This window comes from Planococcus citri, chromosome 5, assembly GCF_950023065.1.
Source record: "Planococcus citri chromosome 5, ihPlaCitr1.1, whole genome shotgun sequence".
NCBI classification, from domain to species: domain Eukaryota; kingdom Metazoa; phylum Arthropoda; class Insecta; order Hemiptera; family Pseudococcidae; genus Planococcus; species Planococcus citri.
Window position 1 is genome coordinate 33,918,129 of NC_088681.1, and position 13,184 is coordinate 33,931,312.

A 13,184-nucleotide genomic window follows, 5' to 3' on the forward strand; every position below is an offset into this window, starting at 1 on the left:
AGAAATTTCAACACTCAGGAGATATTGAAAATCACACCGGATGCTACAGAATGGCTCGCAACGTTGAAATTCGAATTCTGAGGGATTGTTTTTAAGCACGATAAAGCCACTTGTGCAAATTTCAAAATTTTTTTTGGAAAAAGGAAATTTTTGATTTTTGATATCGATGTGTTTTGAGTGGAGATCTGCCCAGAATTTTTATCACGCTGACCCGCGTCACACAGATAAGACCGGGTCCGGATGATCGTGTCTGATCGAGCATCATGTCAACTTGACCATACATTTAGAATTTCCTAAAAAGAATTTTAAAAAATGTTTAAAGGTACTTGATAAATTCAGTTCATAATTGGTACTTTAAAAAGCAAAAAACTTGAAAAAATTCCAAAAAAAAAAATGTAATACTTCCATCAAAATTACTCGAAGTGGCATTTAACTTGATGAAATATCTTTGAAATTGATTTGAAATGCAAAAAAATCAATAGGAACGCAACGAAAGTTATTTAAAATGCAAGAAAAAAAAAGTAAAATTAATTGAAAAATAAAGCAAAAAATATTTTTTTGAATTGTTAAAATTCTAAAAAAAATGTCACCAAATATGAGATATTTTTCGAAAAAGTCTCAAACATTCTACAAAAATTTGAAACTATCAACATCTTTATAATAAAAGTAAAATTGATTGAAAAATAAAGCAAAAAATATTTTTTTGAATTGTTAAAATTCTAAAAAAAATGTCACCAAATATGACATATTTTTCGAAAAAGTCTCAAACATTCTACAAAAATTTGAAACTATCAACATCTTTATAATAACAGAAATTTGAAGTAAATAGCTTTCAGGTACCTAAGTTGGTAAGTACATATTTACAATTAAAAACTATCGATAAGAAAAGATCTATCTTTAGAAAGGATTTTTTTTTTAAACTCATTTCGTTTTACTATTTCCTTTAATGCTTATGGTAGTAAAGTCGAAGCTGCAAATTGAATTTAAATTGCTTAAATAATCATTTACGAAATTATCATTCTTTACACACACATGCACAGTACATACAATGCAACGCAAAAAATAATAATAAGCTTAGCGAAAAAATATAGGAAAATATTATACTCACGCCAACATCTATTTCCTACAAATAATTTATGTTAAGTCGCCTGCGAAAATACCGTTAGATTTATTGCAATACGTGTTATGATTTTGATACAAAAAACATAGATATCTGTTTGAATGAGAATTTGGTTTTTTTATTCATCCCAATAGAATATTCATCGAATTGCGATTTTTCATTTTTATTCAGTCCTGTATACTCGCCACATTTTCATTTTCACAACAAACCATTAAGTTTATTAAATTTCATTCATGGTTCGAACGTTTACCATACATGCGAGAAAAGCAAAATGTAGGTAAATATGTAAAATTAAACTGGAATAAGTACAGGAAAGTCAACAATAACCTTGATGCACATCATTACTGCACAGTATACGAGTACACGAGTTCTCGAAAAATTTCAGCAAAGCACAAGTGAAACTAGTTTTCAATATATCGCCAGCAATGTTGATAAATTAGCTCAGTCAAATATAACCAACAAAAGCACACAACTATCGAGCTTGATACGATAAGGTCGATTTGTACACACCACATTGAGTCTAGGACGAGCGGGTGTGTCTATCGAATATATCATCTATTCAAAACCAGATCATTTGCAATGATATTCTTTCAATTTTCACCTAAAGTGGGGAATAAAAGATAAGCATTTTTCAACCAAATCATACATTGTCCACGACATTCTTTAGTCTGACCTGACCAACATTTACACACCCCGCGTTACATCAGTCAGCAATTTTCGTGTTCTGTATTTGATTTTTTTTGGTTCGAATTTGTAATGCGTCCGAATTCGAATGCTGCATCGGATACATTGTCCGAAATTTCAGAAGCTAGTACGACAGGCACTGAAAGAAGCAGTTGTTATAGTAGTGATTATCGAGATGAATTACAAGAGTTTGCCACGTCATTGGGATTTAACAACGTCAAAGATCTTCCCACCGAACGATTCAGGGTAAATAGGAAGAAACTAGAACTCATGTTATTAGGTAAGAATTTCATTTCAATCAGCTTTCAAAGCTATCTGTTTGATAAAAATTCGAAATTACCACGTTATGAATTTGAATTGTCACGTGCAACTTTCAGGAAAGGCGGATTGCGCTAAATCGGCTCAAGAATTTTTCGAAAAAGTAAGCATTACAAGTGTACACGACTCAAAACACGTGTTAACATTAAATCGAGCTATTTCTGAATGTTTAAAACGTTTTTTAGATAATGAAAGAAACTAAAACTCTTATATTATGGCCGAGTCGCCTAAAGATTGGAGCAAAATCAAAGAAAGGTACCTACTCGTATTTCGTAAAAGTAATAGGGTATGATACCTAGACTTGAATATAGAGCTGTATAATTTAATGAAAATTTTTCCGAATAGATCCGCATATAAAAATCGCAGGCCTAATGAACAACGTGAAAAGCGCCAAAGAGCAAGTCATGGCTGTACTTGACACTAGGGTACCCAATATTTACGTAATTATTTTGAAATAGGCCTATTCGCGAATCTGAAATCGATAAAATTTTTAAATCATTTTATTCCACAGAGTAACAGAGTAACGATGAAATTGGACGTTAGTTACACAGATCACTCTCATATTATTGGAAAAGGTGGTTCGAGAATTAAAAAAGTCATGGAAGAAACCAGTTGCCATATTCACTTTCCCGACTCGAACCGAAGTAACGAAGAAGAAAAAAGTAATCAGGTTTCCATCGCTGGGGAAATGGCTAATATTGAAAAAGCCAGAGCACGTGTCAGAGTAAGTGACGTTGATGAAAAAAGTTCTTGAAACAAATAACTATAGGTAGGCTAATGAATGTTTACTTTGAACCGATAGGAGCTGACGCCGTTGATATTTTGTTTCGAGTTACCGAACGTTGGAACCATTCAACAATTTCCGGAACAAACTTCTTCAATTGTACTGAGTACAATACAAGAGAATTACAACGTGCAAGTGATGTTTCGTACGAGAGCTAAACTGCATTCTACGTTGGTGATGGTGAAAGGTTGCGAATTGGACATGAGGAAAGTTAAAGAAGCAACTTTAAGTTTGATTAGTCTAATGTGTGGAAAATTCGCTGTAAGTTTCAAAGTACAAACGATGGTAAAAATTGCATTTCGATAAATACCTATTCTGCAATATTCTGATGTTGGTTTTTTTTCAGAGTTCAGTCAAGATTCAAATGATGATGGAAATATCACCGCAGTATCACAGTTTAGTTTTGGGTGCCAACCACCAAAACTTGAAGACTATAATGCAACGTACAAGAGTACAAGTCATGTTTCCTGATCCTAGAAATCCGTGTACACCTTCTTTGAAAAAGAGCAGTGTAACGATAACCGGCAGCTCAATTGATGATGTGTATCTTGCCAGACAAATGCTATTGGTAAGATTTCGTTTCTGAATCAGATCATTTCCATTTTGAACATGCCTCTAATCGATTCTATTACCATTGCAGGGATCATTACCTTTAGTATTGATGTTCGATTTAACGTCAGAGGTGGTATCTTTAAATCCAGAAACGTTGGATGAAATAATGCAATCTCTTGACGTTTACATATCTATAAGATTCAAACACAAACAGAATATTTATTCTGTAGTAATCAAAGGTTTAGAAAGAAACGCAAGTGCGTATGCTTTTCATTACATTTCGTCAATTGACGAGCATAGGTAAATAATTTCCACTCACCATTTACGATTTTTCCTGCAGCCAACATTTACGAGGCACGTCGTATATTAACCGGATCAAGAGATAAGCCAATTAAGGCAGTGCTTCCTTCAACTTACAAAGCTCCTGGAGCAGTGCCTTCATTTCTCAAAAGCTTTGCGAGTAAGTTATCTGAATTTACAATAAGTATTACAAAGTTTTTTCGAAACCATGCAATTAATTTTCTACTCAATTGGATACTAATAACACTAGACACGTATTGATTAGAAATAATGAATCAAGTCATACCTGTGTCCTGTACATCATTTTGTCTCGATGCAGGAAAATTACTTTCAAATTTCAGCATCACGATACTCACAATCATTTTTCAAATTGACGATTCAGTATCAGTTTGATTCTTCCTCTTCCTCGCGTTCACGTTATCATTTTTTCCTGAAACAAACTGAATAGAACCAATCATCATTCGAATTTTCAAATCAACCAATTGTATTTTGTTGTCACAAACTAGAACCAATCATCATTCAGATTTTCTCGTTCAGCGAATGATATGATATGTTACCGGGTGACCAAGAATAATGGGTTTTGTAATGTTCTGATATGCCAAAAAGGGAAAAAAATTTCCCTGATTAAAAACTGGAAAATGAAATAACAATCGAGAAAAAGAGCTTTCGAATTATTGTTTCGATGCAAAATGAAAGATTATTTCGTATTTCATTGAAACAATCACTCAAACGCCATTTTTTACATGATTATTTAATTTTCTAATTTTCATAACGGGAATTTTCTCTCCTTTTTGATAACATCGAAATCCCATTATTCTTGGTCACCCGGTATGGTTGTTGATAAGAAAACGTTTTTATTGGATGTTGACCGCCCGCTCATCATCAGATTCAAATTTTATTTTTCATCAGTTCGACTTGTTTTTGCACGCTTAGGATTAATTTTCTTAAATTGCAAAAAATTGAAAATTGCCACATGATCAATCTTTCCAGACGGCCATAGTAATGTTTACAAAATTTCGGGTAAATAAATTTTTATGAACGCCAACGCAAATCTTCAAAAAAAAAAAAAAACTTACCGAATGATGATGAATAAAATTGAAATATGGAATCATTTTTTTCCCCCATAAAATCACAATAGAATAGACTGAAAATTTGAGGTATCTACTATTATTGCATGCGTAGATAGGCTAGATCTAGATTATTGTATTATTTTTACTTCTGCTTAACGATATTGAAATTATTGTCAGCTACAGGTAGTTTCCAAAATCTACCTAGTTTGCCGATTGGAAATAACAGAACCGGATTCCCTCATCTACAACAAACGCCCCATTCTGTTTTCATACCATCGTTTTTCTCGCCCATCACCGTGCTTGGAACATCATTTCAAACACCAACAAATAGTCCACGTCCTCTCAGAGATACAACCCCCGATACAAGTTTCGAATCACCGACCGATACGGGCACAGCTATAAAAATTCCTCAAAATAACTCGACGTCATGTGATGTAGGCCTACTTTCCTCAATGCGACTTCCGTATTCGTTTTCGTTGCCAGACGTCAGAGACAGTTTGAGTAAGTAATGGTATAAGATGATGAAAATCATGTCTGCACTTACTACAGAAGACTTCTGTTTTGCTAGCAGCAGGCCATTCGTCGTTGAGTAGTAACACCAGTTCTTTATCAAGTCCAGCAGCTAGTCCACGAACTACATCTCCATCTCAGAGTTTAATGGAAAATAAATTAGGTAATTGAGTGAAATGTGAAACATGACTTTGCTGAGAATACAAAGTTTATTATATTTTTTTCATTAACATTTTTTACTATGCAGATATAAGCGACGATAGGAAAGCTCCAGGATTTGAAAGAAGTATAGGAAATATTGGTTTACCAGATTTACAAAATCTGAGAATTAAAGCTGCTCAAGGTATCGATACAAGTTTTCTACCAAAGTATGAATTCTTTTAATGAAATATCTCAAAATAAAATTATTCGCATATTTTTTGAAGCTATGCAAGGAGTGCCCAGTCGAACCCAAGTTCGCATACCGACTACTACATGGTCTGGATACGGGTTTAGTCAGTCTAGTCCTTCATCTATGCTCCGTAACCAAAAGAAAGAGGAAGTAACGGTTAGTTGTAAACATTTTAGTTTTAATTATTGTGCCATCAGCAGTTCTTTAATGCACTTTTTATTCGTTCCAGAACACAGAAGAAGAAATAAACAGTAACACCAAAAGTTTTTTCAATGATAGTGTAGATAGCAACAGTCAAAATTTCTCTGCCAGCAATTACCTCGATGCAGCCGCCAGTACAACATTTAATGTTGTTACATCTTCAAATTACCATGATCTCCCAGTTCATTTAGCATCTCTCGGTTTACAAAAATATATTCGTTAGTATTTTTTACAATTTATCAAGTAGCAAAAATTTATTTTCAATTAATACGAAACTCATTACGTTTTCAGAATTGTTCAAATCACATGAAATAGATCTTAGCACCTTCCAAACATTGACAGAAGCTGATCTTCGTGAAATAGGAGTCCATGCTCTTGGAGCACGAAAAAAAATGATGCTCTTCATTTCTGGTAAGCTTTCTAATGTAGCATCGAACAATTTAAAAAACTTTTTACAGCATAACTATGTATAATGACATTTCAGAACTTAAAAAACGAGAAAATTTAAATGTATTCAGAGGTAGCGCCGCTCCTGGAGCAGAGAGAAAGAGTTCAACATCTACGTCCAGTCCTCAAAATGATTCTTGGTAAAAAAAAATCTTTGTCAATGGTATTTATTAAATGTGAGAGTAAATTCTCTTTATTGTATTTAATTAATTTATTTTTTATATTTATTTATTTCATATTTATTATTTTTTATAAAATTAATTTATTAGAAAATGTAATTGTATTTTGATCGGATCATTATTTAAATCAGGGTTCGAGTTTCTATTGAGCCGCTTGAAAGTTTTAGTACAACTATCTGAATGTTTTTTTTTTTATTATTATTTATTTATTTATTAGTCCATTTAACAAAAAGGTTTAATTTCCAAATTACATCGAAGGGAATAATTTTATAGTAAACGTTCACAAAATTAAAGAAAAAAAGAATATTTTATTTCCGTTAGACATCAGAAAGAAAAAATTTGGATATGTTTTTAAGATATTTTATTTAAAACGCTAACAAATTTATACAGCTTTTATACCAAGAAAAAATTAAAATTAAAATTTCAACTCATAAGACAGTTTAAAACGATGACATTATTTATTGAAAGAATGCATGGACCGGTCGTATCTGTTTCTTGTGAAATTTTTTATGCATTTCGTATTTGTATCGATAAGATGCTTAAATTATTTATGTAAACTTAATCGTAGTATTTATTCTATCGTTGATGCAAGTTTAACATAAGATTTCAGAAAAATTAAATTAGAATAGCTTATGTAGGTACTTCAATTTAATTTTTTTTGGGCAATACTCGATATTTATGTTTCCCAAACTACTTAATTTTTCTACATTACTGCATCTTTTTACTTTTATTTCTGTTTTTGTTGCATGTCGAAAAATAAAAAAATAAAAAAAAAGTAAAATAACGCTGTCAACGTTTGAGTTGTTATATTTTCGTTCATCACCATCAAGTAAAAACAAATAGCAATTATAGATCTAACTTTATTTAACTATACAATTATAAACAAGGCCAACAAATCAAAATTATTTTTCTTCCAAACTATCATCGGTGGTTAATTTTTCACCTTTAACTTTTTTAGAAGCTTTTTTAAATTCATCTGCGATCGAATCTGTCTTATAATGAACACTATCTTGTTCTGGTTGACTAATAAGAATATTAGTAACATCGACATCTTTTTCAGCAATATTTTTAAAAGTACTAGAATCATGTGGCAAATTTACGGTATCAACTGATGTAGTTGCTCGAGCAGTTTTACGATGGGTTGATTTAAACATAGACTTCGATTTAGGATCGAAAGCTTTTTCAGATGTTAGTTTTTCAACGGCTTTTTTCAAAGCATCATCTTCATTCAAGTTAGGTTCTTGTTTCATAATTTCACCGGTTACTGAAATCACTTTTTGAGTTACGTCGCTCGTGGTTATTCCTCCTTCTAAGGTTTCCATCCTTATCGATTGCACGTAGTTACCTCCGTGGAATTTACTACGCATAAAGAATACAATCAAGCACGATTCAAAATACATTGAAATACTAATGAAATCATCTTACGCTCGAATTCGGTCTTCTGGATAGAATATTGGTTTGACTTTTTTGATCGTAACTCGTCGGGCGAACGAAGGTTCGTCAATAGGAGGAAACGCTTGATATATGTCATACCACAGCGGTTTATCATTCGGACTAATGGCTCCACATTTCATTAAAGATGTAACCCTTTCGAGCAAAAAGAAATTATGCATTAATTACGAATAAATGAAGAACCGGTATACTAACTTTGATAAGGTAATACTAACCTCGAAAAAATCGTGCCAAGTTTTTCGAGACGTGAGGTCGCCATACTTTGGAATGAATAATTGATTTATAAGCTGATCGTATGGCGATAAGTTGATTTGAATTATCCGTTTTTATAGCATAAATGGTGTAAAATATAAATAAATTATTAAAAGGGAAATGCGAATGCGAAAAGAAAAATTCACATAAATTGAGAAATTTTCAAAAAAAAAAATGATAACATTGATAAGAAATGCGCTGTTTCATTTTGTTGATTTCTCAAGTAAGTAATGACTTCGTCCAATAGCAAGGCGTTATTTTGTGGCTCAACCAATCAGAATGTTCAAATATCCGCGCTGAAATTTGGCAACTTTTCGGTATTTTCTATTTTACTGGTAATTTCTTGGTAAAATCTTTCTGAAATAAGTTGTCATGCGCTCATGCCGCCATCTTCAGGTCAACAGCAAAACAAATTTTTGCAACTTGAAGTGACAGCGGTCTATCTGTGTGCAGTTTTTAATCTGTGCCAACCAAGTGACAAGAAGAAAAAGAAAATAGGTGTTTTTCCATACATTTTAGTGGAAGTTGTAATTATAAATGAAGTTTCGTAAATTTTTTTAAAATTTTGAAGTGTTTAATTTATTTATTTGTTCGTTGATAATTGTCTTTTTTCCATGTGATTATATACGTAGTGCTATTTTGTGTATGTGTACCCCTTAAGTGTTCATTTTGTGTGAAGTTTTATTAAAAATTGTTTGTGTTGATAATGTTGTGAATTTTGATAACTTATGTTGCACCTCTCAACAACTCAAGTAAATTCGTATTTTAATTCTACACCTGTAAGTATTCAACATTTTCAATACTTTCAAACGTTATTTTATACCTTAATTTAATTTCGTCTTATAATATCAGTCGCTTTGCACTGCATAAGTAGGCCATGATTGGTGTTTTTATCAAGTGCAAATTCACTTTTTGCCGAACAAATATTCGGATCGTTTTTCGCGTTATATGTTCATAATTTCGCATTGCTACATCGTACGAATATTGATCGTGTTCAAAATATCCTGTTGCGATGTTTAATTTTAAGAGCATTATTCACAAACGCACTGCAGTGCAGTGATCCAAGTACATGCATTTTGAAGTGGTTGATGTCATCGGCTTTGGAAAAATTCCTGGGAAATTGTTATCTTTGAATGATTTAATTCTACTTTTCTGTTTCAAAATGATGAACGGTATTCAGCAACATGATTCAGAATGTAATTTTCAAATTTTACTGTTACAGCGACGATATTACTCCAATTACTGCACTTTGTGTAGCACGAAGTTGATAAACTTCTTAATCTCGTACTCCTGCTTCGAGGAGTTTGTGTTTGTGGAGCTTTTCTCTCAGATCAAATCACACGAATTCTTCCATCTATAATTTTTCGAAATAAAAAATGAACCAAAATGAAGATTTGAAGTTTACACCGTACAAGTTATCGTCTGATCGCAACCACAACGTCAAAATGATAAGATTGTTCCCTTATTCGGTCAATGTATCAGTAAAGAGTTAAAAACTGAAATTTTATTACGATTTCGTGAAAATTTTCGAAATCGTAGTAACTCTGTGCCCTTGAAACGAAAATGAAAAGCATCTTTTAAAAATAAATCTTCGAGCCGGATATTTTTTTACACGAGATGGAAAAATACTTTCACGTCGAAATGGGTATTTGAGTTAACCTCTTTATCGAAATATGGCGTCAAAATTATGAGGACAAAAATATCGAAGGTTACCATTTATTCTTAAAAAGTCAGTTGGGTGGTATTAATATTATTAATGCGTAGGAGGTTTTACCCTTCAGTGAAAGGGGTCGTTTTCTAAAATTCTTATATGAATGTTTTGCTCGCGTTTCGACTATTTTTCTTCTATTTTATTACTGCGAAGAATTTGCATCCGGTTTTTAGTAGACGATTGGACAGATTTTGGCAAAAAACTCGCAATTATGAGAGATTATTTATGTGTTTTCATCGTTCAATTGATGCAGTACATGTTCAAATGCACTGGAGTTTAAAAAAAATTCCAAATTGCTATGTAATGTTTTCAATTTTTCTGCAGTATTGAATGCTGCAAATTGAAATACGATGTAATTTTATCGAACTAAAATGTTTCCCAGTTTCAGATTAATTTGATCATGTGTCATGCATGTAATCGAATCATTTAGCATTAGCAGTCTGGAAATATACGAAAGGTTGAAAAATTGCCTAATCGATCCCCTTATGAATCAAGTTCAGCCGGTTAGGCAATTTATTTAACGTTATGACTGGTCTTACGAGGTTGGAAGCATGCTATTGAACCATGCAAAAGTAATTTTTCGCCTTGGATTTCAATTTGGAGAAAATTTTTGCCATCAATTTTGAAATGAACAGAGATCACACCGTTACGTGAACTTTTTCATGAAAATTTTTCGACAGCTGGCGAAAGTTTTCGCTAAATTCAATACTCGAAGGGTTGATGTGAACATTATTATGGCATCGAGTGTGAGAAACGATAATTTTCAAATGCATTATAGTCGTAGTATGAGGAAGAGCTACCTACGTTTCTTTACCATTAACTCGTGTATCGATTCGCATGTGCTATTCGTCGGTTTACTTTTCGTATTTTGTTGCATTAAAATTTCATAAAAATTGAAATCGACGATTATTTTTTTACCAAGTTTTATCCTTAGTAGAATTTTTTGCCCTCTTGCGAAAAAATACTTCGTTCCTTTGAGATTTTCTTTCTCTGCGAGCATTTTTTGCTGTGAAGTCAAAAGGTGTTGGATTGCTTCATTTTGCTGTCTAATTACATACTTCGAAGAATACCTACCTACCTACCTACCTACCATAAAAATCAAGCTCAGCTTTGCATTCAAAAATACTCATTTGCGCAAACAAACGAATAACTCCGCACTGGCGTACTTTTTTTTCAAATGCCAATTATTTTTTCTTTTTTTTTTTAAATAACAATTCGTATACCATGCGGACTCGGTTAAACGTTCTCGAGTATTATAGTACGCACGGATACGCGGCAAAAATGCCGGAAAATTTTCTCAACGGCAGGTTAACGCATCAGTTTACTGTACGTAGACCTATGTTACGTCGAAGCAGAGGCAAGGAAAACGAAAAGGGTAATTTCAAAGGCTGGTATAAAAAGTTGGTTATCCGTGACGTCAGCGGAGTACTTTCCCTGCCGCCCTAATGCAACGTTTTCGTTCTGTTTCGGTCTCTTTTTAACGTGCTACGTAGAGCGTTTTCGTTGCTTTTCTGTGTGCGCTTCTCTTCATTATCGACTGTTTCCACCAAACATTGTTAGCTGCCGACGATGCTTGAATATAATATCCGCTTTTGGCTCGATGGACGAGCGAATGTGATTTTTTTCCCTCCTTCGTAGTATAAATCGGCTGCTGATGTTCTTTTTCTTTTTTTCTCGATGATTTTCCACGCTTCAAACCGTCTCAGTTTCCATCGCATATTGCGAAGAATGAGAAAAATTTAATTTCAAAATGTATCCTATGTGTACCTGCTATTTTTTACGTATACAGAAATGTTGCAAAACGGATTTGTAAGGTTTGAATTGATGAAAAAGGGCGCGATATTTTACCCTGTTACGGCCGAATGGTCAAATATAACGAGACTTTTGACTCATTATCTATATTCAGAATACGAATACCATCGTATTTGAACTTTGTATCGAAACTTGTGTGGTCAAATTTTGGATTTTTTTTACGGCCACTGCAGTCTTTGTAATTTTGCAACAAGTTTCGTTGTATTTTCTTCGATTTTGAAGTTTTCAGATTCTTTCGTGCATCGTAAATAAGTAGTTTGCCAAAATTGCGCTCAAAATTTCAATACTTTGAAATTTTGAAACAATTTGACTTCATTTCAAAACTTTTAGCTGTCGAAAATGTCTCGTTTGTACATAATATTTTTCAATAATTCAGAACATGGGAGGTGAGGAGCTGGAAAAATTTTAATTTGAAGAATTAAACGAGAAAGAGCGCTTGAGGTAGGAATTGCCAATTGTCCTCCTTCATTCAATTTAGAGTTTTGAAAAATTCGTTTCACCTTCCCTCAAGAATTTTCTTTTCAATACTAGAAGAAAAAATGTCATTCTTATTTCTATTTCACTTCAAAAATCGAGATCTAAATTTATCTGTTTTCGACTATTTCTACAGGGTCAGGAAATTGCACTGGAAATTTTGATATATGTACTGAAAAAAATCGTTCCAATGTACCAGAATAGATGAGAGAAACTAGCATGAAAATGTTGGATTTAAAGTAAACCAGTTCGAAATAGCATACAAAAATATTCTCACAGCTAAAATTTCAGCTGCTTAAGTTAATTTTTAAAATTTTGGACGTTTTTAAAAAATCTAATTTGGGCCAAAGGCGAAAAATCGAAACGTTTCCTAATTGAGCCGAAAAGCTGAAATCTGATGTAGGTATACCCTATTTTCAATTCACTCTCCTATCAATTAGATACAGTTTCGAGTCGTTTTGATCAGTTCAGAAGCCTCCAATAAATTTTTAGAAATGATTATTTCCTCATAATTTCATCCAGCTGAGTTAGAAAGCTAGAATTTAGTTTATACCCTATTTTCGACATGCCAAGTCGACTATTAGAGGTAGTTTCAAGTCGTTCTGGAACCTCCAGTGACATTTTGGAATTCCAGTTTTTCAACAAGTGCTCTGACTAAAATTCATGAAATTAAAATTCAACATTTATAAATGCGTTCCATGTGTTTTAGTAACTTATTAAATTTATTATGTACGATCTTTTCTTAATTATTGTTACTGTAAATGGGGTAGGGCGGATTTTTTTCGAGCGTTTCGAAAGTAGAACTTCGTGGATTTTTTTAGGTTTCTCTGTCTTTGGAAGAAAAAGTCCAGCGTGAAAACCGATTTTTAGTCTTTGATCTCCAAAAGGCAGAATTGTTTCTTTTACGCTGAAAAAAATTGATTTAAT

The 13,184-nt window shown here is 32.8% G+C and overlaps 3 protein-coding genes across 6 annotated transcripts in view; 2 read left to right on the forward strand and 1 right to left on the reverse strand.

The window, feature by feature from the left end:
• The first annotated feature begins 1,751 nt into the window (after positions 1-1,751).
• On the forward strand, positions 1,752-7,349 carry BicC (protein bicaudal C). 4 transcript variants are annotated; one of them, XM_065367636.1, is made up of 16 exons: positions 1,752-2,084; positions 2,182-2,225; positions 2,308-2,377; positions 2,468-2,562; positions 2,634-2,846; positions 2,925-3,167; positions 3,253-3,474; positions 3,547-3,715; positions 3,799-3,918; positions 5,012-5,329; positions 5,397-5,501; positions 5,586-5,681; positions 5,764-5,885; positions 5,959-6,148; positions 6,222-6,341; positions 6,415-7,349. In XM_065367636.1, exons 1-16 carry the CDS (start codon positions 1,877-1,879, stop codon positions 6,519-6,521), a joined length of 2,442 nt encoding a protein of 813 aa, XP_065223708.1. In that variant the 5' UTR covers positions 1,752-1,876; the 3' UTR covers positions 6,522-7,349. The 4 variants fall into 4 exon arrangements, with proteins under 4 accessions (XP_065223708.1, XP_065223705.1, XP_065223706.1 ...); XM_065367633.1 differs by having other exon boundaries at positions 1,753-2,084; positions 5,006-5,329; XM_065367634.1 differs by having other exon boundaries at positions 1,754-2,084; positions 5,006-5,329; positions 5,400-5,501.
• A 53-nt stretch (positions 7,350-7,402) lies between these two features.
• Positions 7,403-8,434, reverse strand: mRpS23 (mitochondrial ribosomal protein S23). The gene is made up of 3 exons (XM_065367645.1): positions 8,224-8,434; positions 7,982-8,143; positions 7,403-7,915 (listed from the first exon to the last, which is right to left on the reverse strand). The coding sequence occupies exons 1-3, from the start codon at positions 8,265-8,267 to the stop codon at positions 7,459-7,461; spliced, it is 663 nt and encodes a 220-aa protein (XP_065223717.1). The 5' UTR covers positions 8,268-8,434; the 3' UTR covers positions 7,403-7,458.
• A 293-nt stretch (positions 8,435-8,727) lies between these two features.
• Positions 8,728-13,184, forward strand: part of bsk (mitogen-activated protein kinase dJNK) — a 66,127-nt gene continuing 61,670 nt past the window's right edge. The window contains exon 1 of the mRNA XM_065367641.1: positions 8,728-9,039. The gene's annotated coding sequence lies outside the window, so the exon portion shown is untranslated. The remainder of the gene's footprint in view (positions 9,040-13,184) is intronic.

Coding starts and splice junctions, on each gene's coding strand:
- BicC (XM_065367633.1), top strand. CDS start 1,877: ATGCGTCCGAATTCGAATGCTGCATCGGATACATTGTCCGAAATTTCA. Junction 3,168..3,252: donor TAATGTGTGGAAAATTCGCT/GTAAGTTTCAAA, acceptor GTTTTTTTTCAG/AGTTCAGTCAAGATTCAAAT. Junction 3,919..5,005: donor ATTTCTCAAAAGCTTTGCGA/GTAAGTTATCTG, acceptor AATTATTGTCAG/CTACAGGTAGTTTCCAAAAT.
- mRpS23 (XM_065367645.1), bottom strand. CDS start 8,267: ATGGCGACCTCACGTCTCGAAAAACTTGGCACGATTTTTTCGAG. Junction 8,144..8,223: donor CTTGGCACGATTTTTTCGAG/GTTAGTATTACC, acceptor TTTGCTCGAAAG/GGTTACATCTTTAATGAAAT. Junction 7,916..7,981: donor CCAGAAGACCGAATTCGAGC/GTAAGATGATTT, acceptor CTTTATGCGTAG/TAAATTCCACGGAGGTAACT.